Source organism: Penicillium waksmanii, assembly GCF_028829765.1.
Source record: "Penicillium waksmanii strain IBT 27052 chromosome Unknown utg000005l:1.0-5232799.0:1.0-5237142.0, whole genome shotgun sequence".
Lineage (NCBI taxonomy): Eukaryota > Fungi > Ascomycota > Eurotiomycetes > Eurotiales > Aspergillaceae > Penicillium > Penicillium waksmanii.
In genome coordinates, this window is record NW_026643252.1 from 3,169,175 (window position 1) to 3,194,763 (window position 25,589).

The 25,589-nt window shown below is 48.9% G+C and overlaps 12 protein-coding genes across 12 annotated transcripts; 6 read left to right on the forward strand and 6 right to left on the reverse strand.

The window, feature by feature from the left end:
* Positions 1-555: 555 nt before the first annotated feature.
* N7481_006091 (uncharacterized protein) lies at positions 556-1,474 on the reverse strand (the record flags this gene model as incomplete). The annotated part of the gene is made up of 2 exons (XM_057265310.1): positions 556-1,203; positions 1,292-1,474. The coding sequence occupies 2 exons, from the start codon at positions 1,472-1,474 to the stop codon at positions 556-558; spliced, it is 831 nt and encodes a 276-aa protein (XP_057123030.1).
* Positions 1,475-2,944: 1,470 nt separating this feature from the next.
* N7481_006092 (uncharacterized protein) lies at positions 2,945-4,643 on the forward strand (the record flags this gene model as incomplete). Its single annotated transcript, XM_057265311.1, has 2 exons — positions 2,945-3,355; positions 3,414-4,643. 2 exons carry the CDS (start codon positions 2,945-2,947, stop codon positions 4,641-4,643), a joined length of 1,641 nt encoding a protein of 546 aa, XP_057123031.1.
* A 143-nt stretch (positions 4,644-4,786) lies between these two features.
* N7481_006093 (uncharacterized protein) lies at positions 4,787-5,223 on the reverse strand (the record flags this gene model as incomplete). Its single annotated transcript, XM_057265312.1, has 2 exons — positions 4,787-4,867; positions 5,098-5,223. 2 exons carry the CDS (start codon positions 5,221-5,223, stop codon positions 4,787-4,789), a joined length of 207 nt encoding a protein of 68 aa, XP_057123032.1.
* Positions 5,224-7,239: 2,016 nt separating this feature from the next.
* On the forward strand, positions 7,240-9,350 carry N7481_006094 (uncharacterized protein; the record flags this gene model as incomplete). Its single annotated transcript, XM_057265313.1, has 4 exons — positions 7,240-7,465; positions 7,544-8,650; positions 8,785-8,833; positions 8,885-9,350. 4 exons carry the CDS (start codon positions 7,240-7,242, stop codon positions 9,348-9,350), a joined length of 1,848 nt encoding a protein of 615 aa, XP_057123033.1.
* A 783-nt stretch (positions 9,351-10,133) lies between these two features.
* N7481_006095 (alpha/beta hydrolase family protein) lies at positions 10,134-11,150 on the forward strand (the record flags this gene model as incomplete). Its single annotated transcript, XM_057265314.1, has 1 exon — positions 10,134-11,150. One exon carries the CDS (start codon positions 10,134-10,136, stop codon positions 11,148-11,150), a length of 1,017 nt encoding a protein of 338 aa, XP_057123034.1.
* A 727-nt stretch (positions 11,151-11,877) lies between these two features.
* On the forward strand, positions 11,878-12,722 carry N7481_006096 (uncharacterized protein; the record flags this gene model as incomplete). The annotated part of the gene is made up of 2 exons (XM_057265315.1): positions 11,878-11,893; positions 11,965-12,722. The coding sequence occupies 2 exons, from the start codon at positions 11,878-11,880 to the stop codon at positions 12,720-12,722; spliced, it is 774 nt and encodes a 257-aa protein (XP_057123035.1).
* A 433-nt stretch (positions 12,723-13,155) lies between these two features.
* Positions 13,156-15,989, reverse strand: N7481_006097 (Ataxin-10 homo-association domain-containing protein; the record flags this gene model as incomplete). Its single annotated transcript, XM_057265316.1, has 2 exons — positions 13,156-15,754; positions 15,817-15,989. The coding sequence occupies 2 exons, from the start codon at positions 15,987-15,989 to the stop codon at positions 13,156-13,158; spliced, it is 2,772 nt and encodes a 923-aa protein (XP_057123036.1).
* A 528-nt stretch (positions 15,990-16,517) lies between these two features.
* On the reverse strand, positions 16,518-17,244 carry N7481_006098 (FKBP-type peptidyl-prolyl cis-trans isomerase; the record flags this gene model as incomplete). The annotated part of the gene is made up of 6 exons (XM_057265317.1): positions 16,518-16,545; positions 16,618-16,656; positions 16,736-16,756; positions 16,819-16,879; positions 16,987-17,057; positions 17,114-17,244. The coding sequence occupies 6 exons, from the start codon at positions 17,242-17,244 to the stop codon at positions 16,518-16,520; spliced, it is 351 nt and encodes a 116-aa protein (XP_057123037.1).
* A 310-nt stretch (positions 17,245-17,554) lies between these two features.
* Positions 17,555-18,886, reverse strand: N7481_006099 (DHHC family palmitoyltransferase; the record flags this gene model as incomplete). The annotated part of the gene is made up of 3 exons (XM_057265318.1): positions 17,555-18,532; positions 18,594-18,747; positions 18,798-18,886. 3 exons carry the CDS (start codon positions 18,884-18,886, stop codon positions 17,555-17,557), a joined length of 1,221 nt encoding a protein of 406 aa, XP_057123038.1.
* A 496-nt stretch (positions 18,887-19,382) lies between these two features.
* N7481_006100 (putative transcription factor Rap1) lies at positions 19,383-20,918 on the forward strand (the record flags this gene model as incomplete). The annotated part of the gene is made up of 4 exons (XM_057265319.1): positions 19,383-19,484; positions 19,537-19,622; positions 19,678-19,918; positions 19,980-20,918. 4 exons carry the CDS (start codon positions 19,383-19,385, stop codon positions 20,916-20,918), a joined length of 1,368 nt encoding a protein of 455 aa, XP_057123039.1.
* A 347-nt stretch (positions 20,919-21,265) lies between these two features.
* N7481_006101 (chromo domain-containing protein) lies at positions 21,266-22,293 on the reverse strand (the record flags this gene model as incomplete). Its single annotated transcript, XM_057265320.1, has 6 exons — positions 21,266-21,284; positions 21,344-21,778; positions 21,829-21,908; positions 21,976-22,018; positions 22,075-22,216; positions 22,287-22,293. The coding sequence occupies 6 exons, from the start codon at positions 22,291-22,293 to the stop codon at positions 21,266-21,268; spliced, it is 726 nt and encodes a 241-aa protein (XP_057123040.1).
* Positions 22,294-22,843: 550 nt separating this feature from the next.
* Positions 22,844-24,985, forward strand: N7481_006102 (chaperonin-containing T-complex subunit CCT5; the record flags this gene model as incomplete). The annotated part of the gene is made up of 9 exons (XM_057265321.1): positions 22,844-22,890; positions 22,995-23,088; positions 23,143-23,226; positions 23,304-23,593; positions 23,652-24,300; positions 24,351-24,488; positions 24,549-24,729; positions 24,791-24,879; positions 24,941-24,985. Coding segments are annotated over 9 exons (1,617 nt in total), but the record flags the coding sequence as incomplete, so codon positions are not given.
* Positions 24,986-25,589: the final 604 nt, after the last annotated feature.

Genomic DNA, 25,589 nt, shown 5'->3' on the forward strand with positions numbered 1-25,589 from the left:
TCTTGTCAATATCAAGCGCAACATAATGCTGTTTTTTGCTTTTCTCTCTCTCCCTCTCTCTCTTCACTTTTTCCCTCATCTCTGGATGGCCATTTGTTTTCTCCTACATAAAATCTCTCGTCGGATGTGGTGCTTAGTCCATGCTAGATATGAACTGATAAAATGAGTCTGATCTTTGCATTGGGATACACGGAATGTGCCTGGCCTGGCGAGTGATTCTAGAAATAATTGATCTATCTACCCACCTAAGTTAAATGAAGATCTCAAATGCTCGTACACATCGTCACGTGAACTGTTTTCCTAAGGCCTCAAAACGCCGCCATATCCATGCAATCACAGTCAATCTTTTAGCCAAGCGGTCGAAGAGGAAATAAGCAAGAAAACCCCCAAAAAGTAAAGTCATGAAACCCATCATGGCCCAGTCTCTCGTGAGATAGATGATCATAAAAGGCCAAAGAAAGAGGGAAAAGAAATAGTGCAAAAAAGGAAAATGACGCGCTTGCTGAACATCGATATCAACCAATAATAAAACAAGTCATCGCTAGTTCATGAGGATCACCGGTAGCCAGCCGGATCATATTGTGTCTGGGAGGGGGGATAACCCTGATCCGAACCAAACCTCACCCTTGGAGCCGTGCCAGCGTGAGCATTATCCAAAAAGCCCGAGGACTCCTGGGCATGCGCATTATCGAGCGAATTGGAATAAGAATGCGAATAAGCATGCGAATAGGCGGGGACATCACCGTAGTGATTTCCACCGGCCATGACGGGAGGTGTTGGGTCAGGATCATACGCGAACGGATCGCTGCGACGATTAGCCAGCTTTACGTCGGCGGGATCTTCGCCCAGCATTGCGGCGCTTTCCATTGGGTTGTAGACGCCTAATCTGTTGACGCGGCGGCGGACGATGACGTCCAGGGTGATGGAGGCGATGTAGGCGGCTGTGCCGATGACGGTGAAGGAGAAGAGGGCTTTGTAGGAGCGGCAGACGGATATGCCGGTTGAATTGGCCCAGTCGGCTGTTGTGCATTTTGTCAGGATTGTGCCGGACATGCTGTAGCTGAGTAGGGCGAGGGAGAGGAGCCAGAGGAGGAGAAGGATGATGTTGAGGATTATGGAGAGTTTGGGTGAGAGGCCGCAGCTGCAGTTGATGACTGTTGTGAAGAGGACATTGAGGAGGGAGAAGACGGCGGTGATGAGGAGCTGTTGGTGGTGTGGAGTGGTTAGCTTTCATTGTCTGTGGTGGTGATCTGGGGATTGATTATCCGGGGGAGGGGGTAAGGGGCCCTACGATCAAAAAGGCAAAGGGCAGTTTATAGCCGTCGGCGTGGAGATGGTAAATAAACACGGCGAGGATGAGGCCGACGACGATAGAGGCAAGGAGGGCGGCGGCGCGGATGATGTTGAAGGTTAATGCTGGGTATATGGATGGTTTCACGGATGTGATTTTGGGGGAGCGCATCTTGGAGCGCATGGCAGTGGTTGTGGTGATTAAGATGATTGAGGTAGGGGGAATGAGAGAGAGTCCAGATCACTGGAGAATGTCCTATGTATTTGTATCAAGTAAACATGATCGGCGCTCCACTTGACACGTTGGGAGCATGCGTCACCAGGGCTATTAATAACCGGGCTGTGTTGCTAGGCATTGCTTCCTTGGTGATCTGGGCATTATACTAGTAGGATACAATATTGCAGTTCTGAGTAGCATCATAACTTGAAGTTATCAGGTTTAGTACTAGTAGTACTAGTCATTAAACTCACTCTCTTCTCTCTGAGGTTTCGCACCGCTATATCAGCGAGATCGCTCTCCATAGCGGCATATGCTTGGCATTTGTTTCAGATCTCGGCATTTACCTTGCACTAACTAGTACTAGTACTAGTTCTAGTATAACAAGATCTCTAGCTTGGCCTACCTTTTGATCTTAGATAGTCCATGCCCAATCCCCTAAATATCTGTAGTCGAAGATTCCGATATCAAGGCTCTCGTGGATGGTTGATTGGAACCGTGGTACAGGTAGAAGTATTTTTTGTGGTCAATAAATTCCATTTCAGTTTCAAGCCCAAAACAATATTTACTCTGCATATTCAACTTGTCGCATTCTACTAGAAGGAGCTTGAATTTGCTACAATGAGTATCGTCTTCCGAGATAGTCCCATCAGGGAAAGCAAATAATCCTGCCTAGAAAAATGATACGAACGGGCTACTTACTCCTAGCGGCGGACCATCATAATTCACAGTTGACTGCATACTAGTACATCTAGATCATCAACTGGCTTTTCCCAATATACTAATACTGGTGTAATTTACATTGAGGCACTTGGGCGGACCTATTTACGTTAGTCGCTTCCCCACATCCCCAACGCGGGGTACAGTAGATTCTAATATGCCACCAAGTACCGAAGATAACCCGCGATAGGTGGAAATTTAAGAGATCTGCAACCACGGCTCGATTCATTACCGCTAACATCGGCAAATTCCAACTTGAAGATAGCCAAATACTCCACTGTTAGTGTGGCATACCGGTGAACCGGCAAATCCGGCGAAAACGGACGCCAAAGATAACCATTCGCCGGAGTATGGACTAACCTGAAAGCTATCGGATCAGTGATATGATAAACTTTCACGCAGGAAAGTCTCTTATTTGCAGAATTTCCTGTGGGGACACCGATACTAAGCTGCAATGAGGACCTACGGCCTATTATCCGGAAAAAGCGGCGGAAAAGGGGGGTAGTCTATCCAAGTGGCGGCCAATCTTTGGCACCACTGAAGGCCCTACCGCTCTGACGAAAGATAAAATTGATTGGAAAATCTTATTCCATGCTCCGAGGAGTACCTCGGAATAGGTCTGGGGGTGAGAGGTGTCTCTGGTACATATACTACGTAGCTGGCCCCTCCCCCTCGTAGTTTCGCGTAGGACCTATTCTCCTGATTAGTTTCCCAACTATGAAGCTTTCTTTTGCCCTAGCTGGCCTGAATATTGCCCACCTTTCTGGCATAGTCTCGGCCATACCAACTCAACCTCATCATGATGTTTCCAACGCCTCCTACGCGGCCGACATGTTCACAACGGCGATTGAATGGAGCGATGCCTACTGGGACGAAGATGCCGGCTACTTACTTGCATCATCCAGCGGTCCTGGCCGCTACGACACTCGTCACAGTGCCTGGTATGCGACTCAACTACTAGCCAGAAACGAACAAGGCGATGTTGCAAGGGCAATTCGAATCTTCGATAATGTTATTGCGGGCCAGTATCTTGACCCCTCCAAGCAATGGTACGGCGACTACCAGCAAGCACCATCTCAGCCTGAACCTGGAACACCCAAGTATCCCGATGAGGGGCCATATAGCTCAGTAAGAAAGAATAAGTGTTCCTGGTATCTTAAGAGTTAAGCTGATGAGTTGGTATTAGTGGGATCCTAATGTCCGCGACTTTGTTGGATGCGCTTGGCTAGTAGCGCTGAATGACTATGAGCATCTGCTTCCAGTCACCACGGTATCGAAAATAGAGCGTTCGCTTCATATCGCGGCAAAGGGTGATCTTTACCGCGTGGGTGGGGTCGACGGCGACAATCTATACCCCTGCTACTCAAATCCCTGGATAATGCGAACAATTCTTCAAAACTGGGTTGGTACTCGTTTGAACGACAAGAACTTGACTCAAGCTGGTGAGCATTTTGCTCAGGAGCTGTATGACCTTTGGAATGTCCACCACACGCTTTCCGAGTTTAACTCTCCAACCTACGCTGGTGTTGCGATGTGGGCTTTAGCGCTGTGGGGCCAATACAGCAGTGAAGGAAGTTTGTTGAAAAAGTACACTCCAGAGATCTTGGCCGCCAGCTGGAATGAGCTTGCGCAGCTTTACAATGCGAATCTCAAAAATACGGCTGGTCCCTGGGACCGTACATATGGGTATGACATGAATTCATACGCATCCCTCACGGCTGCCGTTATCTGGGGTGCAGTTGGTAGAGAACACGCACCTTTTCCACGACAAATCTCGGGGATGTATCATCAAGAAGATTTCGCATTCTATCCACTTTTCGCACTTTCTATGCCTGAGATGCTGAAATACCTGTCTCCTGAGTCCAAATCGAGCCTCATCAAATTCCCAGGTGATCATTTCTACACAGCGAAGGCCTACTCGCCGCCGTTCGATACCTATCCTCGCAACATCACAACCTGGATGTCTAAGGATTTGACAATTGGCGCAGAATCAATTGCGGAAGCCATTGTCGGAGGACCTGCGAAGAGTAGCAGTGCCTTTAGTCCTGCTCTCATTCAGTGGGCAATTGATGATAAGCAGGTGGGATGCGTTACCCACTGGGTGACCGAGTCTTCGATTGACGCCGTGGCTTCCAAGAATGGCCTGCACATTTCATACCCCAATGCTACGATGGAAAATGGACCCGTTTCATTCAATTTCCTTTTCAGTGGGCTCGGGATCAACCACGGGGCCAACGTTACCGGGCTGGAAGGCCTTCCTGGATTGGATCTTAAGGTGAAAACAAACGCGCTATCGAACTACAGCATCGTTTACAACACGGATCAAGAGGTTAATGAGTTTATCTTCTACAATATCACATATAGCATGCCGGAGAGTTTTGACGAGGCTCCGTTTATCTCTCTGCAGGTTGTTTGATCAAACATTGGGCTTGTATCGATAATTAACATATGAATGAACGAATGGACTTCAAAACTGATTCAAAACGAGTGACTTCGATACTGCTCGAAATATTCATCTTGGGCAAGTACCGGGTATATAAGGTTGAAAAGCCTCATAACTTATTTCTTCACCGGGCAGATCTGGGCATCGAAACCATTGCTACCGCAGATTTGCCCATCGCCGCCACCAGGTCCGACACACTAAAAGATCTTCAGCTTTAGAGAATTCTATCCCAGGGGATTTGTATACTTACGCTGGTATGAGAATTGCACGGACTAAAACCATCTATCAGTAAAGACCAGACGTATCAGAAATAATGAAACTCACTAGTTGATACCCGCAATCTTGCAAGAGGTTCCGTTGCACGTCTGTGTATTTCTTGAATTAAGAGGGGATTTAATAACAGTACTGCTTTCGATGGTCAACGTACGCCACAGAATTCCCATCCATTTGGGCAGATCCATTTAGCAGCGGCTCCACTGGGCTCGGCTGGGGCAGCCATGACCATAGAGGCACTGGCCACTAGAGTAGCAAGAGTGAAGCTGATAACATGCATGATGAATGGTTTGGATTGATTGGTAGTAGATCGTTGTTTTGCAAATAATAGATTGGTTGGAATGATGAACTCGGAAGATGGTTCAGAAAGAGTCTCTGGAGACGGAATCTTTTGCATCTTTATACCTCGAGCAAGAGAGAATGTGATGGAAATCTATCCCTTTTTGGTGATACCGAGTTGAAGTGCAAAAGGGCCTAAACGGCAGCTGAAAAATCGGGATCCATGCTAGTACGCACAAGGGCATGAAGGCCAATGCATAACTATTTGTAACTCTTTAGATAGTTGTCGGGCCTAAGTGCAAAGATCGGCATATCGCCAACTAATCCAATTGAATTAGTAGCTCGTTAAAGAGAGCCTTAAGGGCTGTATGATGGCTCCTTCCTGTTATGTTTGCTTGTAGAGATACATTCAACGCTTTAGGCAAGCAATAATAGCGTAAAGCAGATGGGCAGTGCTATGAAATCGATTCCAACCCCACTTGATCAACATAATCATATCCTCTTCTTGGCAATCTGGTCTTTAAATTTGAACCAGAAAAACTTCAGCCCGGGGCGTCAAGGCCAAATATAGCTTTCTGCCGTTTGATTGAGTACATCGTACAATCCCGGGTATACCAATGCATTCAGCCACGTAATAAGTCTTGTTGAGATGGGAAGCCTCAGCTCCAGCCCTCTACGGCTCTTCTATACCAAGAATTTGATTGCCGAGACTTGAATATTCTTGATGGCGATCGAGAAAGTGTAATCAATGGAGTGTTTACGGCATGAAACAGCATCCAGCGGTTAATTCTGCCAATTTTCAATTCACATAACGGTTAAAAAATAGCCGTCTTGGAGCTAGTTACTAGTACATAGCCTGATGGTATTTCATTAACATGAGGGAATTAACTTGATTGTTGCACTGCCCTATATCCTGCATATTTGATGGGTGTTGGTGGGGCTTCATCTGCCGATGAGGCTCACAGTTCGCGAGGTCGCGGTTGACTTTTGCAACCCCGCATTCTCGCGAGCTGCGAGCTGTAACTGGTTTGTGTTCATTTGGCCCCTGCTTTGAAGTAAAACAAATCAATCAGCCTGTCGATCACCTGGGCGCCTGATATAAAGATACGCGAGGCTAACGAGCTGAAGTAGCGGTGTCGTTAAGCACATAAGTCCGTGGAATGAGTTGGGAGATGGGAAGATCAGTATGATATTACATCTTGTCAAAAAGAGTTTATGGTTTCATCATATCTAGGCTTAGATTCCTGCTACGAGTCGTCAATTTCTAACATCAATGTCCACATTCGGATCGACAAGTCCCCGAATACCTACGTGAAAATCTTAATCAGCCTAGTCACAGGGGAAAAGCTTGGATTCACTCACAATGGCTCGCGCAACTAGAGCCCTGGAGACCACCTTCGTGTTTTCTGTAGTGCTTCGAGATTCCTTGTTGTTTTCGCTAGTAAAACGATGCTATATGTCTGGGGCATCCAAGGAAACAAAATTAACGCGTGTTGTGAGATAAGAGATGCCCTGTATGAGATTTGAGATATCTAATTTGTAGAAAATTCAAAAATATAATACCTGAAATCGTAAGGAAATACTCTCGTAGACTAGTACTACTACTAGACCTGTGCATGGGAGTCCCATTCCCATAGGTCCCATGGGTCCCAGATGCACAGGTCTAACTACTACTGCCTTGGGCGACATCCAGTAGATGCCTGAGGTCCTAAGGCCGACCAACCCGAGTCATCGGGTCGAAGATATCTTGCGCTCATGAAAGAAGGCGAACTTGGTGTTCGGGTCTTCTACGGGTCATCCAAGTTCAAGTTCTGTCTTTAGGAAGACGCTGAAGCGGATCGCACCGGCTCGTTAATAGTTACTACTAAATAGTAATAGCCACCAAATTAGCCCCGGCCGAGCCTAGCCACAGGCAGCGATCCGACCCAAGCCTAATGGAGATAGCTTCAATCAAAAGTGGTCCAAAATAAATAATTCTATTGCACGCTAGACCACCTTCCATCACATCCAACTCGCCATGCGGCCCTCGATGATTCGACCCCTGACGCGGGCGCGTTTGGCCTCTCGAAAATTTTCACCTGCGGCCTTCACGCCAGCCAGATCCTTATTCCATAAAACTGCTGTACTCAGAGACGGCCTTTGGACCTCTCCAAAGAGAAAAAGCAATGAGCCTTACCACCATCTAGAAGCCGTCAAAAGTCCAATCAGTGCCGCCCACATCGAGGCGCAGGATCTAGTAGTCGGTTCGTCCACAAATCCACAAGCCAGCTATGCCAAATGACTGCAACGATCAGCTAACATAAAGACTTTTGACGATCTAGTTGATCGTATTCTAGAGCCTCAAACGGTCGCGAATTTTGTTGGGTTTCTCATGGGAAATCCGCTTCCCGATGGCACTCGTCCCTCATCAATCGCTACTCTACCGTTAGAGGAGTTTGCTCTGATACAAGGCAGCGAGCAGGTACTCGGCGCTGATAGCATGTCTTTCTTCCACCGTGTAATGCTTTATGTCGGTTCCAACGAGGACGGCAGTCGACTCTGCGATGTTGGCAAGAATATCCAGTCTCTCAAATCTCGCCTTTGGTCAGGCATCACCCCCCTGAGTGATCAAAGATGGAAAGAGAAAGGTCTCCATCTGCCGGAAAATTTCGACCAAGCCTGCCAGAACCTCGGAGCTGTGGTCTCGGTGTTCGAGTACCTGAACGTCCCAGAGGTTCAAAACAATCTTCGCGAGACTTTCAATCTCATTTACGATACTTGGAGCGATCTAGACGTCGTTATTAATCAGCGCAGAGCTCAAACGAGCGCAGAGCCTCTCAGTGTCGCTGATCTCTGGACTTTGTACATGTCGGTCCATCTAGAGGTCATGACCCAACGGGCGCATAAATGGGTCACACAGCATGTCGATACCTTGCGAGCTCCATTTATGCAAGAATTATTAGCCTATCAGCCTCAGGGCCAAGAGGGGTATAAACTAGATACAAAGCAGTGGCAGTTGGCTGATGCGCTCCACGTCCTGCTAGAAACTTCCGTTCAGGCGGACCATACGATCATGATTCCGATGGAGGGCTATAAAGGGTATGAGGCTCCAGACAACAAAGTTGGACCGCCAGAAATGCACTCTGCCAAACATGAGGAGCGGAGAGCGGCGTATTCCCAGCGTGTGAAAGATCTCAGCCACAAAATTCTTATGGACAGATTTTTTGAGAGGGTTGCTAAAGGTGAAAAGCCCAGGCAGCTTACTGTCTCGAAAGAAATCTACGAGTTTGCTACAGAACAAGTTGATGCTCAGAGGGAAATTAGAAGAGAGCTTCGTGGTAGTTCACTCGATTCCACTGTGCAGGAGCCGTGGATAACGTCCAAATGGGATAAGCTCAAATATTTGGAAAATAATGATTTACCAAAGGACTCTGGACTCGCCATCTATCGTCTGACTCATGGACAATCTGAGTCGGAATGGTTGGAATTTGTCAAGAAATTTGAAGAGCATATCTCTGACTGGGGGGGGGCGGTCAAGATGGCAGCGATTCTATCAAGCCATATCTAAAGCTCCACTGGCTAGATGGGAAGGAATTGGGCTTGGCACAAGATGACATTGAAGCAGCAAAACAGTATGTGCTTCTTCGTGCTAGCGGAGACTTTTTGACTAACGATTGATATAGGCATTTTAATGAGGTGTTGAGTGACTCCAAGGGCCCCGATGCGCCTCCCCTAGATCTACAACCTAAAGCAATTCTTGCCATTGACTCGGCCTCTTTTGCGTCTTATATGAGCAACTCGCATGATGCTACAAGATCCTCTGTGCTTCCAGGTGATTCAACAGGCTTCGTTGTCGCTATTGACCCCGAATTTGATCCCGAGATTGGATTTGATAGACCGGATGAATCCCCTGATTACAAGGGTCAGATGCGTGTTCTCGGAAGTCTAGTCTGGGGCGACTTGTATGCTATACTGGAGTCGCAATCCGCGGGACTCGGAGAGCTGTGGCCTCTGGCTATGCACCATCCAGATCAGATTTACGTCGGCCCAGTTATCCCAATACAAAGATTCCACTGGCAGGCCCAGAAAGACGGTCAATGGAAAGTGATATCTGAGGCAATGAACTATCTAGGGAAATCCTTGAAGTGAATATCAGGACATAAGTATGAGTAGTTGAAAGTATGACCTAGTGTTTGTACCAGGACAGCAGCGTCCCAAAAATACTATACTACCCCCTATACACTGTTAGAAGATTCTAATTTTCCTAAATTGTACAAATATTGTCTTCCATAATCCCCTTTAGATTTAAATCTAAATTCTCCAGATTATGTCAAGAGCTTTTTTCCAAAAAGAAAAAAAGCGTATCGGCTAGTCACTTGCCACTTTCATACTTCAAAACCTGACTAGAGTATTAAATCACAGTTTGAACTGAATACGATTGATTCAAGCCTCTGGTGCTTGGTAAATGCGCTGTTAGCCACTCTACGAGAACGGGAGATGTATCTCCGAACATCAAAACCCTAACTGAAGTGGCCAAACGCCGAGGGCATTGTGGCGGGATAATTACTTTCGGACTTCCCCTAAATTACAAATGAATTTGATCAGTAAGCCTTCTTTCTGGATATGACATTTGGCCTAGGTTAGTGAGTTAATGCCAGCCTTGTGCACAGTAGCTGCTCGGTTTTTGGAGCCGGGTTAAATCCGCCCGCGACTTTTCGCATTCTGCATGCAATATTATCTCCATGTATGATTCATAATTTGATGAACCATTTCAATAATTATTTCGGAATTAAAACCGCAATGTTAATAACTTATCACTATAAGTACTCCCGAGGGGTCCTCGGCTCTCTGATTGTATCGTCCACAACACCCAGATCCGCCATTCAATACTACGAACGCAAGATCAACCATCATTATTCTAAATCCATCACTATGTCTGCGAATCAAAGTCCAGCTACTCGTCTTCCCAGGATGAAAGATCACGCCCTCATCGGCGATGCTGCGAAGATTCCTGTCATCAATGCAACCCCTATTATCTCAATGAGCCCGATCATTCTACCAGCACCAGATCGTATCATCGATATACACATTAAGGTTTCTGCGCCTACAACGGGGGTAAATTTACCAATCATTCTCCTTTCTCACGGTCAAGGTCATTCGAATTACCTGTCTTCGCTCGACGGATACGGTCCCATCGCCAATTTCTGGGCATCCCATGGCTTCATCGTGATTCAGCCTACTCATCTCAGCTCCATGTCTCTAAGTCTTAGTGACGATGCCGTCCATGGAGATGGCCCGATGTTCTGGCGCTCCCGTGCTCAGGATATGACGCATATCCTTGACCATCTCGACGAAATCGAGACCGCTTTCCCCCAGATTCAAGGACGCCTAGACCGCAGCCGCGTCGCTATTGCTGGTCACTCTATGGGTGGTCAAACTGCCAGTCTGCTCATGGGTGCTCGTACTCGTGATTCTACCGAAGATCCTCTCGTTGATTTCTTCGAGCCGCGCATCAAGGCGGGTGTCTTGATGGCTGCCCCGGGTGACGGAGGCGACGGCGTTAGCCAACGCGTTAAAGACAATTGGATATTTCTCGCGGAGCATACCCACGCGGAGATGAGAACGCCTGCCCTCGTTGTCATTGGAGAAAATGACGGTTCGCCCTTTTTGACCACGCGGGGTGCAGCATACCATGCAGATGCGTATCATAGAAGCAAGGGCCCGAAGTCTCTGCTTACGATTGCTGGAGGATATCACGGTGTAGGCGGTGTTTCTGGCTATGATTCGAATGAAGCCACTAATGATGAGAGCCCGGAGCGATTGGGCGTGACCCAAAGGCTTACTTGGGCTTATCTTCGCAGTCAATTCTATCCTGAGGATCCGGCTTGGTCGGTTTCTCGCAATGCACTTGAGAAGCTCCCAAATCTGGGAACAGTCGAAAGCAAATGATGATGTTATACATCGAGAGGATTGTGGGGCATGTCAGTCTAGATATAGCCAAACAATTCATTCAATCCAGTGCCACTTTAATTCCCTTTATTGCGGAATGGTTACCTAGGTACAACGTCTCTATATTGTTGCTTTCCGCAATGGCTCACCTTCACATTCAATACAACCTCCTCCTCGGTCATACTTTGCAAGAGGTCCCTTGCCCTCCCAAGATTTTTGGACTCGGAGGCCTATGCTTTTTCTTGATAGACTGGAGTTATCTAGCCTACTAGTTCTAGTCTACTTAACTATATTGTTCAAGCATACTACAGATAGCACGTTATAATTTGGATAAATCGGACTCGGACTTCCACACAATTAAATAATGAAAACTAACCCACTGGGACCAATCCATTATTATTGTTCTAGTACAATATTCTAACAAAATTATCGTAGGCCCTCCTGGTTGGAATGGATTGGAGTGCCAAGCACGGCCCACTCGTCCCTCCGCGCCGCGTTATCACTTTGTTGCCTCGGGCTCTTCTTCAAAACCTCCCAATGACCCAACACCACCATCGCTCTACCATTCCGAGTCCCTCGCATTAGGCTCCCTCGCTCATCCCTTCAATCTACCCTCGGGCGTGCAACAAGGACACCAACCCGTGTCACCGCAAACAAACGGGGATCTCCCCGCACAACTCACCTTCCCCTCCACCCTCCACCCGCCCCAACTCACCAAATCCTCAACATGTCGACCTACGAAAGTACGCATTCAAGCTCCCGCCACAAGTCTATACAACGAGGATCCCAAGAACTTGAAGCTAACTCAATACAGTTGAACACAACACCACCGACCCCTCCGCGGCTTCCTCCACCCCGCGTCGCCGCAGACCTGACCTCTCCACCTTCTTCTCGACCCTCTCAGAGATAACCCCAGCTCCCGATCACCGACCCCATGCCGTCCCGGTACCAGGCGACGTGAGCGCAGCCTTCTACTCGCTCGCCGAGGCTCTAGAAATGATGCGCCGCGAATCAGGCACTGCCGAACCACAACCCGAGACCGGCGACAGCACCGCATCCGCCGAAACCACCGACGACCTTCTCACGACAATGATCCAGAATCTGCTCAATGGCGCCGAGGAACCGCCACGGGAGGTAGAAGGCGTGAACGAAGAGTTTTGCGATAGTAAGTCTCCCACAATTACCTGTCGCCAGCCAGCCAGCCAGCCGCAACTTCTCACTCCACCGAAACAACCCCACGGGATCAAGTCAACATGGGCTAATCCGCGGACTTTCCGTCTTCGTTCTTCTACAGTGCTTGACCGTGTCCCTAAATCGTCTCTCGACTCTTCGCAAACTTGCCCTATCTGTAACAATCCCTTCCTGGAAGATGAGTACCCCCTCGTCGTCCGATTGCCCTGCCACCCCACCCACTTGTTTGATCTCGAGTGCGTGCGTCCCTGGTTGCGACTGCGTGGTACCTGTCCGCTTGACCGGTTCGATTTTGCGAAGCAGCAGCGCGAAAAGGATGAGGAGCGTAAGCGCATCGCCGATGAGGATGAGGAGGAGGAGTGGGATGGCATGTATGGTTAAACATGACCGTGGAAAGTCAAGGTTCGTTATAACTGGAGATGGACAAGGGCAGCGCTGGCGTTGAGATGGGTGCATTTGTGGTCGGTTGATGTTGCGGTGCAGAGCGAAGATACGAGATTACGACAGCATCTACATTTGATGATCATGGAATGAATATACTGTGCTGCTTGCGCGACTGCTCTTGCAAGGTTGACGATTCAGCGTACTGCATTCCAAGGTTGATAAGGCTTTTTCATGATGTACAAGACTAGTATTCGATATCAGCATCTTGCGGTTTAATGCAATAGAAGAAGATCATCTGAAGAGAAAAGTGTTTGTTTGGTTGTTTGGTTTCTATTGTATTTCAAAGTTTGTGGTTTGGAATTTCGCTTGATGCTTCGAATTTGAGAGGGGTATAGTTATCAACATGTATGGACTATGAGATTCCAAATGACTAGTTCCCATCCTTAGGCTTAATGGACAGCTTTCCAGCTTCATTAATCATGGCATCATAGCCACTTCGCTCCAACACGCCGCCCTCGTCCTTGACAACCTCTCGGGCTTCGAGCTCTTCAACAAGTCGCTGGTTTTCGCGATTGCCCTCAAGCAAGAACTTGAGGCACATAACTGCATGCTCCTTGATGTATGGGTTGTGCGCATCGAAGGCAGTGCAGCACAAAATGGCTTCAACGCCGCCGTAGCGACGAATCTGTTCTTGGACTTCCGGGCACTTCCAAACAAGTGATGAAAGCACCAGCACAACGAGCTTCTTAAGATTGCGCCACTCAAATTCGGAGGGATCTTCGGTGATGGGCGGGGACTCGGGTCGGGAGTCAACGCTACCGGCGTTATCAATGGGGTCGGGATCAGTTGGATCGTAGGGGCGCTCAACGGCTACCGGTGCTGGCGTGGCCGATTGACTGCCAGGCGAGGAGCTGCGCGGCGGTGGAGGTGGTGGTACGCCGCCGAATGACATATTGTTGAGTTGGCCCTTCGGAATGCTGGCCTCCAGTTCCTTGATCAGAGTGACAAGGTCGTACACAATCTCCCACTTCACAAGGAGATTCTTCCAATCATTGTTCTCGGTAAGTACAGCGAAGAACTCGAGGAATTGGTACACGCCCTCGTAGACGCGCTCCATGTCCCACAAGTTGAGTGGGAAATCCTCCGGCAACGCACGTTCGGCGCGAATCTGACCTTGCAAGTAGATCAGAGCGCAGGTTTCCGGGATAATGTTACCGCGGAAAATGGTGAATATGTATCGAACGGTCAGAATATCGACGCGACTGAGCGGGGATGGTGTGCGAGGGATGCTGTTTTGAGACGAGCCAGTCACCGACGCTGGCGAGTACTTGGCCCGGAAAATGTGAGTGAGAATCTTGATAACCACTGCTTGGGCCGGGGAGATGATATCCTTCGGCTGGCCGAAATCAGAGTATGCGTGTGACATGAGTCCATTGCGGAGCACAGCTTCCATAATCTGGACCATCATCTTGAAATAGAGTTCATCGTCAGGAAGGTCCCAGGCCGCAATGAAGATGAGAAGTTCACGCAGTAGATTGCGACCAGTTTCCTGTGTGAGCAAAATGTGGCATCGAAGAGCTTGCATATTCCGCGAGCCATTGCGCTCTCCGCCTTTGAGGCCGAAGCTGTCAACAATTCCAGCCTGAACGATCATCGGTAAAGCCTCGATTTCTGCGGGGCCTAGAACCAGGGGAATATCGGTCAATAGACCGCGTTGCTGGTCGCCGGGGCGGCCACGGTAGTCGTCATCGTCTTCCTCGTCGTCAACTTCTCCAGTATCATCCCCTCCGTCCACATCGTCGCCATCGTCTTCTTCATCGCCTTCGATGCTTCCGTCTGCATGGCCCTCCAAACTATGCGAGTCATCGTCTCCGACCGTTCCAACATCGCCAGCGTCATATTCACCATCAACATCACCCAGCTGAGACGATTCTTGAAGTCGAGCCATTAATTCGTCCTTGGCCTCTTGTAGAGTTTCGGCCGCAGATTGGGCGGATCTAGGCATGCTTGTGTCCTCATCGCTAACCGGAGAATCAACAGAGTAATCATTTACTTCAGGCAAGTCAGTCCAGCACAGACGCGGAAATCCGGCCGTCATGCTACGGTCAATTGTGAGAATGGTCTTCTTCTTGGTTGTTTCATGTTCCTCTTCTTCGGGCAGGGCAGGTGGCAATTCACGTGCCCGGTCTTGAAGATCAGACCATCCATCAACCTTGGCTCCCAAGATTGAGGTCAATGCAGCACGGATGTATTTGACCTGTTCGGGGTCCCTGCCCATCTCTTGGATGTCAGACAAGTCCCGACCCAAAATCTTTTCCATATGGTCCTTGATGTTGGCCAAAAGCAGCATTGCAGCCTCTTCTTTGATGGTAGAAGGCTCCCGCGGGAACTTCGCAATCGTCTCCAGCAGAAGATCTTCGGCGGTCTGGTCGTAGAGTGCTCGGATGGGAGGGTTGATAACACGCTCACCAACCCGGACAATAGGTGCGACGCCCTCGATGCGTGCGGCAGGGTCCAATGCCTCCTTGGGTTTGATGATGTTTGTATCGGCGGTAGAATGGTAACCAAACAGGTCCAACCAGAGAACCATCTTGCGCTGTTCATTATGCATGATGAAGTTGTGAAGGTACTGCAGACATGTGATTAACAGGCGCTTGTAGAGGTTGACTACCTTCTGCCACCGTTCCTCGTTCCGCGCATTTGTCTCCCCATCAAAGCCACGCGCTGTAACTCGTACGCAGGTATCAATCAATGCGAGAATCCGCTGGTCGAATCCTTTCTCAGCGGCCAGGTTCTGGGCTTTTTTTGTTGTCGCCAGCAAGTTGCGGGCGATGGTACACAAATCGTTTAAACGTTCGATATCTTTGACCAAAGAGAAGTAGTTGAATGCGATTAGGTTCGAAGAAGAATGCTCGTAGGACGCTGCCGGACTCTTCCATGCGAAGGATTGCGATTCGAGAACCGGAATCGCTTTTGTGAGGACGTCTGTCAGGCCTTGCCAAATGTCCGGCGACATGCCCAGATTGTGTCTATACATGATATGCGGTCAGCAAGGGCATTGTAGGACGTGGCATTATCTAGGAGGACATACCGAACTTCACTTTCCTGGTGCGTCTTGTACAGGATCTGCTTGCCGGCCGCGAGCATATGCTCGAGGCGTTTCTCGTCGATCATTCCCCGAGTCTCATAGTGAGACAAGGTTCCAGCCAAAATGACCTTCAGCATGAGCTCCGGTGGAGTGCATAGCGGCTTGGGATCAGCCATTTTGCAAGTGAGATCGTGAGATCGAGTGAACGCCGGATGGTGGGATGAACAAATTCACGGGCGGGCAAAACCCATTTTGTATGGGGAACTGCCTTTGACCGCCCTGGACCGCCTCCCTGACCGCCTTCCTGGGAATTATTTGGTGATCTCGAGAACTTGCAGATAGTAAGTATTACTAGTATTTACTGGTTAGAAGACTATTTTGGTAGATAGATTTTCTTTTCAAATTTCAATCAATCTGGAATTCTACTAGTAGCCATTCAACCTTGGAAGTTCAGTGCCACAGCCTCCCGAGTCATTTCGTCCCATTGTAGATGATCGAGATCATGATATACTCCAAGATTGTGAATAATCCATGAATATTATATTGGACACTGCACTGGCAGGATTCCCGTCTTCATTTTTTATATTTTGCTCAGTCTGATTTCAAGTTATTATAGTAGGAATGCATTCGTACAAGAGTGCAGAAATACTAAAAAGATTATATTGGTAGACCCACATTGATTGTATACTATTGACGTACTAGCATTAGTTGATCTTAAGAAGCTCAACCTCGCTGTGCCACACTTGGTTAGTCTGGGTCTCACACGATAACGTGAGTTCTTGGGCGATGACTCTGTAAACTTACAAGATGAGAGTAGAGCCTGCGGGGATCTTGCCAGCCGCTCTGTGTGGAGAGAATTGTTAGAATCAGGTCCTTCCAAGATAGCCATAAATCATCGACTAGATATCGTCCGATTACATACTTGTCGCCATAGGCATAGTCCCTAAAAGTGAATATGTTAGTCCCATGATCTCTCGTTACTCTTCACGAAGAAATTTTACTTACGGGGTAATGGTCAGGTTGGACTTCTCGCCAACGCTCATCTGCAGCACACCCTCGTCCCAGCCTGATCAAAGTTAGCAATTCAATCCAATATTTCAATCAAAAATCCCCGGGGTAATTTTGCAGAAGTCTCCAGGAATGAAAGATGTCCCAAGAAATGCGAAACTTTACCCTTGATAACCTGACCAACACCAATCTGCACATTGAGCGGGCCACGACCGGGCGATCGGGAGCTATCAAATCTATGATCTTGTTTAGCTTTCGAACTAGATTTGGTCTGCAACATGGATCGACGTACTGCTTGCCCTGGAAGCCCTTGTTGGCCTTCTTAGGATCGTGGATCCAACCAGTGTAGTGGATCGAGACCTTATCGCCTGAGGCAGGCGAGGCACCGGTGCCGCGGGTAATGATCTTTCTTTCGACACCCATTTTGAATGGTGGACTTTCACGAAGTATAGAGGAAGAGGGTTCTGGGCGTTGGTGGAATTTGGGAGGTCAGCGGAGGCGAGAGGCAACGTTAATTTGTATTTTTCTTCGAAGTGGGGGAGCGGCGGAACGACTCCCCCCGCGATTCAACTGGCCAACCAGCAACAATAGCAAGCAGCAACCACGCCGATCATGATTTCGAGAGGCAGGCTATCTCATAGTTACAAGATTATATTGATAATTGGAGCAGGTGAGAACTTCCGTGAATGTTTTGATTTGGAGCATCTTTGCCTTGCGTAAAGTTTAAATTGCATTATTTACTGTTCTTCCGCCGCACCGAGATCCCTGCCGAGTCCTTCAAATTGTTCCAAAATCCCAAATCGTAGATATTGTCGATTTCCTTCATACTTTGGACCGGATGCCATCGTGGATCAATCGGCATATCCGTGTCACTGCGATATTCGATCCGGTTGGTCCCTGGCACCAAAATGTAACCTTCCAAAGGAGGCTCATCGTCACTGACTAGCAACTGATCACTCTTAACTGGCCAAGGGCAATCATTAAAATCTATAAATGGCTGTGCGTCCGGGATCTGGCCACGGTGAGATTTGAAGGCAAACCCATCCTCGACATCTTCCTTCCAATCCGACCACTTGGCACTCTCGTTGGTCGTCATCCCCGCCCAGACAAGATAGGTATGGTATACCAAGAAGGCCATAGCCAGTGGAGCTGTCATAAGCATTAGGAGGGTCACAGTTCCAACCCTGGAATCCAACTGAATCACAATCGCCCAAATGTTGAAATACATGATCCAGCCCTGCATTTCTGCTTGGATGTGTGCTGGTATCATTTTTTGCAGGGTTTGGCGTAGCAAAGAGTACCCAAGGCAAGTGCCATAGATGAGCAGCACTGATAAGGAGAGCAATAAGGCCAGGAAGAATATGTAGTTGTTGGCACCAACACAATTCATCAACCACACGCAATGATGATCTTGGCGGGAGATGCAAGTTTTGCAGAACTTGCAATGCTTGCTGCGTGCTGGCTTGTGGAGGTTGCAAGTACTGCAACGGTAGCCTGCATGAAATAGCACCTGGTCATATGGATAACGTTTGATCTCCAGGTCGTGATTTTCTGGTGTAATCTGAGACTTTGTCACCACACACTTGTAGAGCAGAAAGTATGGCATGAAAACCACCAGAGGAACCCATGGGTAGTGGACACTGGCAATTCGAGGCCAGGCGGCTGGCAAAAAGACAACCTCGCCTCCGGCAAGGAGGCCAATGAAGAAGAGCTACCTCGCGGGTCAGATGGGCAAGGCCAGACGGTGGGAAATGCAAGCATTGGAAACATACCAAGACCAATGGATGGTTTTCATACAAGATATACTTGCCAGATTGGTTCCAAATCCTGGTCAGACGGCCGCCAAGCAAGCGCGAGTCGATATAGGCAACACTGTTGGGGAAATATACCCAAACTACCCGATACAAAAACGAGATGGGTGTTTTCCTGAGACCTAGTCAGCGTATGATGCCTATAGTCTATAAAGATATACTCACCTAAATGCAGGTAATCGGCCAAAGAGGGCGATGAAAGTGAAAGTTGAAATGGCCAAAATAATCAGCGCAATAGTGCGAAGAGATCCCATCGTGACGGACGCCGTGGGTATCTTATGTGGGCGTTAGGAGAATTCAGAGAGCACATGCGGTATCCTGAGTCAGTATACTTTCAGGATATCATCGCTCCATGTTCCTCCTCCCTTACCGGTTGGGAAGATGAGGTTAGCGACTTGTCAGCGTTCCTCCACGCGGCGCGGCTGCTGCGCTAATGGCACGTGACCCTATTATCTTGGAAGTCAGGAACACGACATCGACAATCCTTTGTCAAAATAGCCGATCCATTTTTCATCGAACAGCCGGCCTGAGACACACGAGCCAGATATACCCCACTCTGAAAATTGATACTCGCATCTGATTCACAACTGCTGGCCCCAGCCAAAATGCCCTTTGTGACACGTTAACACGTGATAGCTTGATAGCGCGTCATACCCTATCAACAACAATACTGCATCAATAGTCGCTGCCTTTTCTTTCATATCATCAAAGGAGAACTTGCCTCATGACACTCACTCACACGTAGCGAGGATGTCAGTTTCGAGTGCTCACCCGGTCAATATTTTCCAAGGCCAGCGGTTCTGGCTCTCACGGGAAGTGCCTCAGCGATCGAGGTTCAAAGACCTCATCACGGTATGTCTTTCGCTACGAGGCGAGGTCTGAATGAAGGCTCATAGATATATAGAAACATGGCGGCGTGATTGTCTTGATGGAGAATGACGCCGATGTCATGTTGGTTGATCATGCAAAAAAGAACATCCCCACTGGCTGGTACAGTCCCCACTGCGAACATCCATATTGCAAAGACACCACTAATACCCCTTAGTCATTCCTACAAGTATGTCGAGGAATCTATTCGCAAAGGCCAAGTTGCGGATCTGGATGCACATCGCGCTGGCTCCTTTAGACCCCGTGCAATGGGCGCATCAAATATTCCCAAGCGGGGCACCAAATCCGTTTACACCTTGGAAGATGATCAGCTCCTTTATGACTTCCTCTACCCCTTTGAGCAGGAAGAGAATGCCCCTATACACGGCAATAAAATTTACCAGCTACTAGAAAGAAGGGTATCCCCTCCACCCTTTGACCCGACCTATGTCTCAGTGTTGACTGACATCCGGTATCCAGTTTCCCAAACATCCCTGGCAATCTTCAAGATCTCGGTATTTGAGAAAGTTGCGTGGCAACCCTCGTCCTGGTGGTGGCGCTCCTAGGACAGATCTCTTGCTATCTGAGCCTCACGCAGAGCCACAGGACGAGGCACCAAGATCGACCACACCATCAAGGCGGGCTACTCCGTCGATACCCACTATGGCGCCAGCACAGACTGTGTCATCTATTCAACAAAACCTCATACCGCCCCAACCCAGCTCCTCAATAAGTCACATCGACAAACAATCAAAGCCCAAAAGAAAATACAGCCCGGCGCATGAAGCGCCATCAGCACCACAGGCCTCGCCTTCTAAAAAGAGGGCAGTTGCAGGATCCCGACACAGAGACAATCCTCGACAAGATTCTCCTCGACAACCTCTTGAGCCTATTACACGACCACCCGCATTGGTAAAACCCATGCCGGTATCAAAACGGCAGCGCAGTGCTTCAATACAGGAAGTGCAACAGAACCTCAACAGCACCGGGAACCTCAATAGGGCCGAGGAAGAAGGCGCTATGCTTTTTATAGAGTTGCCATTCTTACCTTCCCCACCGGAGCCCGTCAATGAGTCTTTCGACGAGGAAAATGACGGCAGAGGCAGTGAGAGCGGGGATAACAACTTAATCGGCTGGGTCGAGGCACAGGTATCACGAGGCTTCGAGGATGCTGTCATAGATGATGCCCTGTGCTGTACAACTTTGAATTGCAAGCTCGCTGGGAAGATCTTGAACATACTGGCTGCTGGGAACCCCATTCCTAATGACATACGCGGGGTGTGGACTTCCAAGGATGATGAAGACCTGCAAGGATCCAATGGCCGCGAGGTCGAGCGAGTTCTCAAAAAGCATGGTGAACGTTCATTAAGTGAAAGGTGGAACTATCTCAGTGAGGCAAGGGAGAGAGACATGATTTAACGCAAACGATGCTATAACAGGAATGCATTGTAAACTACATAAGATTCCCTCATCTGGCTTGACTGGCATACCCAAAGCGTACGAGATTGCAAAAGTCAAATATGACACGAGCAAAGAACAGAAATAAAATCACAGGCATAATCTCATATGGGGGATTGACCCATCCCCGAACCTTATCCTACAGGAAGGAAGCATAGACAGGAGAACCTGATTGAAAATTGATCCAACTCCTATAAGCTCCTTTAAATCAATGGTATTACGCAAATGGCACCCTGAAAGAAACATCCGTCGGCAGATCGTTCCCTACGCCGAGAAAAAAAACCCCCCCCGAGTGAGGCGATCTCTGTTCAACCGTCCTTGAAAACCCTAGAAAATAAATCAGCACCTATTCCAGGGTTCAAATAAATTGAGATTAATGGACTTACAAGTGCTTCTCGTAGAACTTTAGCATCTTCATTGGGCACCTCTCGTAGCAACTCTGGATATGAATCCGCGACCGCTTGCCATTTGTCCAGAGGAGCAGAGCATAAAGCCCTTGATCATTGGCATCACGAATAATGGTATCGACAGATTCAACTTCCTTGTCCCAGTTTTGGCTCTTGGGCACCCAGTCGGACGACTCGTCGTCTTCACTCTCTGCCGGGGTGTTTCCGTCAGCCTTGACGTCGTCTTTGGACTCGTTCTTTGGTGCGGATTGGCGACGCCTCTTAGTCTCAGTCGGGGTGGTAGTCGGTGTCTCCTTCTTTCCCGCCATGGACTTGCGCTTCCTGCCGGGGCCCTTAGCCCCCCTCTCGGCTGGCTTCTCGGGTCTACCGCCGATCTTCTTGTAATACGCATCCAGCATATCCTCAGCACCATCCCTAGAGAAGCGATTAGCAAGTGCACAGCCTTATCTTGTCGAGGTGCATACTTGAGTCCGATTTCAGGCTCCCAGGTATGGTCTTTGATCGCTGGCCAGCCCTTCCATTTCACAAATAGAAAGAGTGTACCCTGTTGGTCGAGTAGTCAGCGCAAATGAGTTGGGTGCCAAGTAAGGTGTGGGATCAATTGGGCTTACATCCACTTCATATCGGTGTTTCTTGATTTCCTCAACGACGAAGCTGCGCCGGATTAGTCGAGCCGAAATATACCACCACAACGGCTAGACCGAACCTACACTCCCTCTTCATTGTCGTCATCTTCATCCTCCTCCTCTTCTTCTTCTTCTTCTTCCACATTGTTTGTAGCTTCCTTGGTTTCCGGGGCGGTGGTGAATGGAATGTCGCCCGACTCCTCATCCGACCACTCCTCCACGGGAGCTATATATAACAAGAGTCAGTTCGGGGGGGTGGCGCGCGCGCGAGACATAAACAAGGCGGATTCACATACGCGGCATCCTTGGTAGGAGAGGCGAGGTGGTGAATGAAAGGATTCGTGAAAACAGCTTGCCGATTCTCGAATTTGGAACGCGGCAATCGTCGAATCTATTAGAAGAGACACGCTTTGCGCGCAAGTTGGAGAAAGCGGAGTGCGCGCGTGTGGGCAAAAGCTGGGCAGCTCAAAAGGCGGAAAGGGCCAGCACTATCCCGTTTTGGCCCGCCCAGAATTTAATTTGCGTGGGAGAGCTTCACCCCTCCGCATCGCTCGGAGAATACCTGTACCTGTGTCGACTTCTGACGATCCTTTCACTTCGGATCTCATTTCGGTTTTACTTTCTTTTTTAAATCTTGAATCATCTGCCTGGTGGCAGTCCACCGTCAAGATGGCGATGAGTACGCCTTCCCCTGTCCCCGGATACCCTGCCCCTCATTAAACACACACCTCCGATGCATTGCATTGACTAACTTGCGGATTCTTATAGATCTTGATCTTTCTCAAGGTGATTCCTTTTCGAACTTCATACTCAACCAATCCATCCAACATTATCACTAATACTTGGGGTAGCCTCGGTGATGAAGGATGAACAGGGACGCCCGTTTATCGTCGTTCGCGAGTACGTTCACCGACAACCCCTTCTATTCGCCTCCGTCACTACAATTGGATCCACGGAGAGACATAAAAAGACCCAAGTTTTGCTGATAGGAGAGTACTGTGCAGCCAAGGAAAGAAGAAGAGACAACATGGCACCGAGGCCGTGAAGTCGCACATTGTCGCCGCCAAAACTGTGGCCAGCATTGTTAAGACTTCTCTGGTATGATCTTCCACGTCTGAAGAAATGGGAACAAGAGTTAATGAAGGAAACTAGGGTCCCCGTGGTCTGGACAAGATCTTGATCTCCCCTGACGGCGATATCACCGTCACCAACGATGGTGCCACTATTCTCGGCCAGGTTCGACCCCCCCCCCCCGACCCCTGATCGAGGCCTTTCGCCAGTTCGACAGATTCTAATATCCACGGTGTCTATAGATGGAAATCACAAACAACGTTGCCAAGCTGCTTGTCGAGCTCTCGAAATCACAGGATGAGGAGATTGGTGATGGTACAACGGGTGTCGTGGTGCTGGCAGCCGCCATGCTGGAGCAGGCCGCGGACTTGATTGACAAGGGCATCCACCCCATTCGGATAGCCGACGGTTACGACCAGGCCTGCGAAATTGCCATCGCTGAGCTGGACAAGATCAGTGACGAAATCCCCTTCACACGCGAAGACACCAGCAACCTGCTCAAGGTTGCCAAGACCAGTCTGGGCAGCAAGATGTACGAAGCACCCTTCTCTTCTCATCCACATAATGCGCTCTAGCTAACCCAATACCAGTGTCTCCAAGTCTCACGACCAGTTCGCTAAGATTGCTGTGGACGCTGTGCTCTCGGTTGCCGATCTGCAGCGCAAGGATGTCGACTTCGAGTTGATTAAGGTGGACGGCAAGGTCGGAGGTGCCCTCGAGGACTCTCTGCTCGTCAACGGTGTTATTGTCGACAAGGACTTCTCTCACCCTCAAATGCCCGACGAGGTCCTGGACGCCAAGCTGGCTATCCTGACCTGCCCCTTCGAGCCCCCCAAGCCCAAGACCAAGCACAAGCTCGACATCACCTCCGTTGAGGAGTTCAAGAAGCTCCAGGATTACGAGAGGGAGAAGTTCGCTGAGATGATTGAGCAGCTTAAGGACTCCGGTGCTAACCTCGTTATTTGCCAATGGGGTTTCGACGATGAGGCCAATCACCTGCTGCTCCAGAACAAGCTGCCCGCCGTTCGGTGGGTTGGTGGTCCCGAGATCGAGTTGATTGCCATCGCCACAAACGGCCGTATTGTGCCGCGTTTCGAGGATCTTAGCGCCGAAAAGCTCGGCTCCGCTGGACGTGTTCGCGAGATGACTTTCGGAACCACAAGAGAGAAGATGTTGATCATTGAAGAATGTGCCAACAGCCGGGCGGTCACCGTCTTTATTCGTGGAAGTAACAAGATGGTAAGCTCAGTCGTTCTCATCCATATAACCATTTCTAACCAAACTCGCAGATTATCGATGAGGCCAAGCGATCACTACACGATGCGTTGTGTGTTGTCCGCAACTTGGTTCGTGACAACCGTGTTGTGTACGGTGGTGGTGCTGCTGAGATTGCCTGCTCTATCGCTGTTGAGGATGCCGCTGTCAAGGTCTGTAATTTTCAATGTTCAGTATATCCAACATCTGGCTAACATGATTCAATTTTACAGAGCCCCGGTATTGAGCAGTACGCCATGCGCGCTTTTGCTGATGCCCTTGACGCCGTTCCCCTGGCTCTGTCTGAGAACTCTGGCCTGAGCCCCATCGAGACCCTCGCGTCGATCAAGTCGCGCCAGGTTAAGGAGAAGAACACCCGTCTCGGTGTCGACTGCATGAACACAGGTAGCAACGGTAAGGCACTGCCACCCAGTGAGCTTGAATGTGCATTTGCTAATAGTTATAAACTACTTAGACATGAAGGAGCTCTTTGCTATCGACCCTCTGATCGGAAAGCGCCAACAGCTTCTTCTTGCTACCCAGCTCTGCCGCATGGTTCTCAAGGTAAGCTTGACTGAACATTACTTTGATATGTTATTGGTCCGAGACTCTAACAAAATTCTAGATCAACAACGTCATTATCTCTGGTGACGATGACGCCGAATATTAGGTTACCCGCACATAGTCTTAATGCCCTATAGATGGTACTGGAATGACTTGTCCGGAGCATCGCACTTGAAAAAAATTACGATTGTGGTTGGACTCCTATGTAAAATATGGTCCTTTACATAGAAAATTCGAAGTTGCATTGAGGAAAGAATTTATGATCTCTCGCCATCTGTCCCGCTCTTAATGAGTAGAAATAGTATACTCAGCCATGTTCAACACATCACTGTTGTTCACTTCCTACCACTCTTGGACAAGCCCAGTAGTTCAAAAAGTAGCGTGATACTTAGCAAAAAACAACCTCGGAAGAGGGCCTTTCAGTATCCATTCTCAAAAAACGCAATCTACACGCGAAATATATCTATCCATTCAAGTCCAGAAATCATCCCCGGTCTCCGGGGAGCCCGTGCCGCTGATCTGGGAGTATCCGTGCTTTGTTCACAAGGGTGACTCGAGATGCCGAGGAACAGCCGACGAAAACTTGAAGCACACACCGGCATCTGGTTAGATGACCTCGGTCTCGCTTCTGCTCGATGAGGGAATCTTGTTGATAATCTCGCGTTTGAAGGATCCAAAGCTTCTGATCTAGTGATCTCGTGGTCATTTTT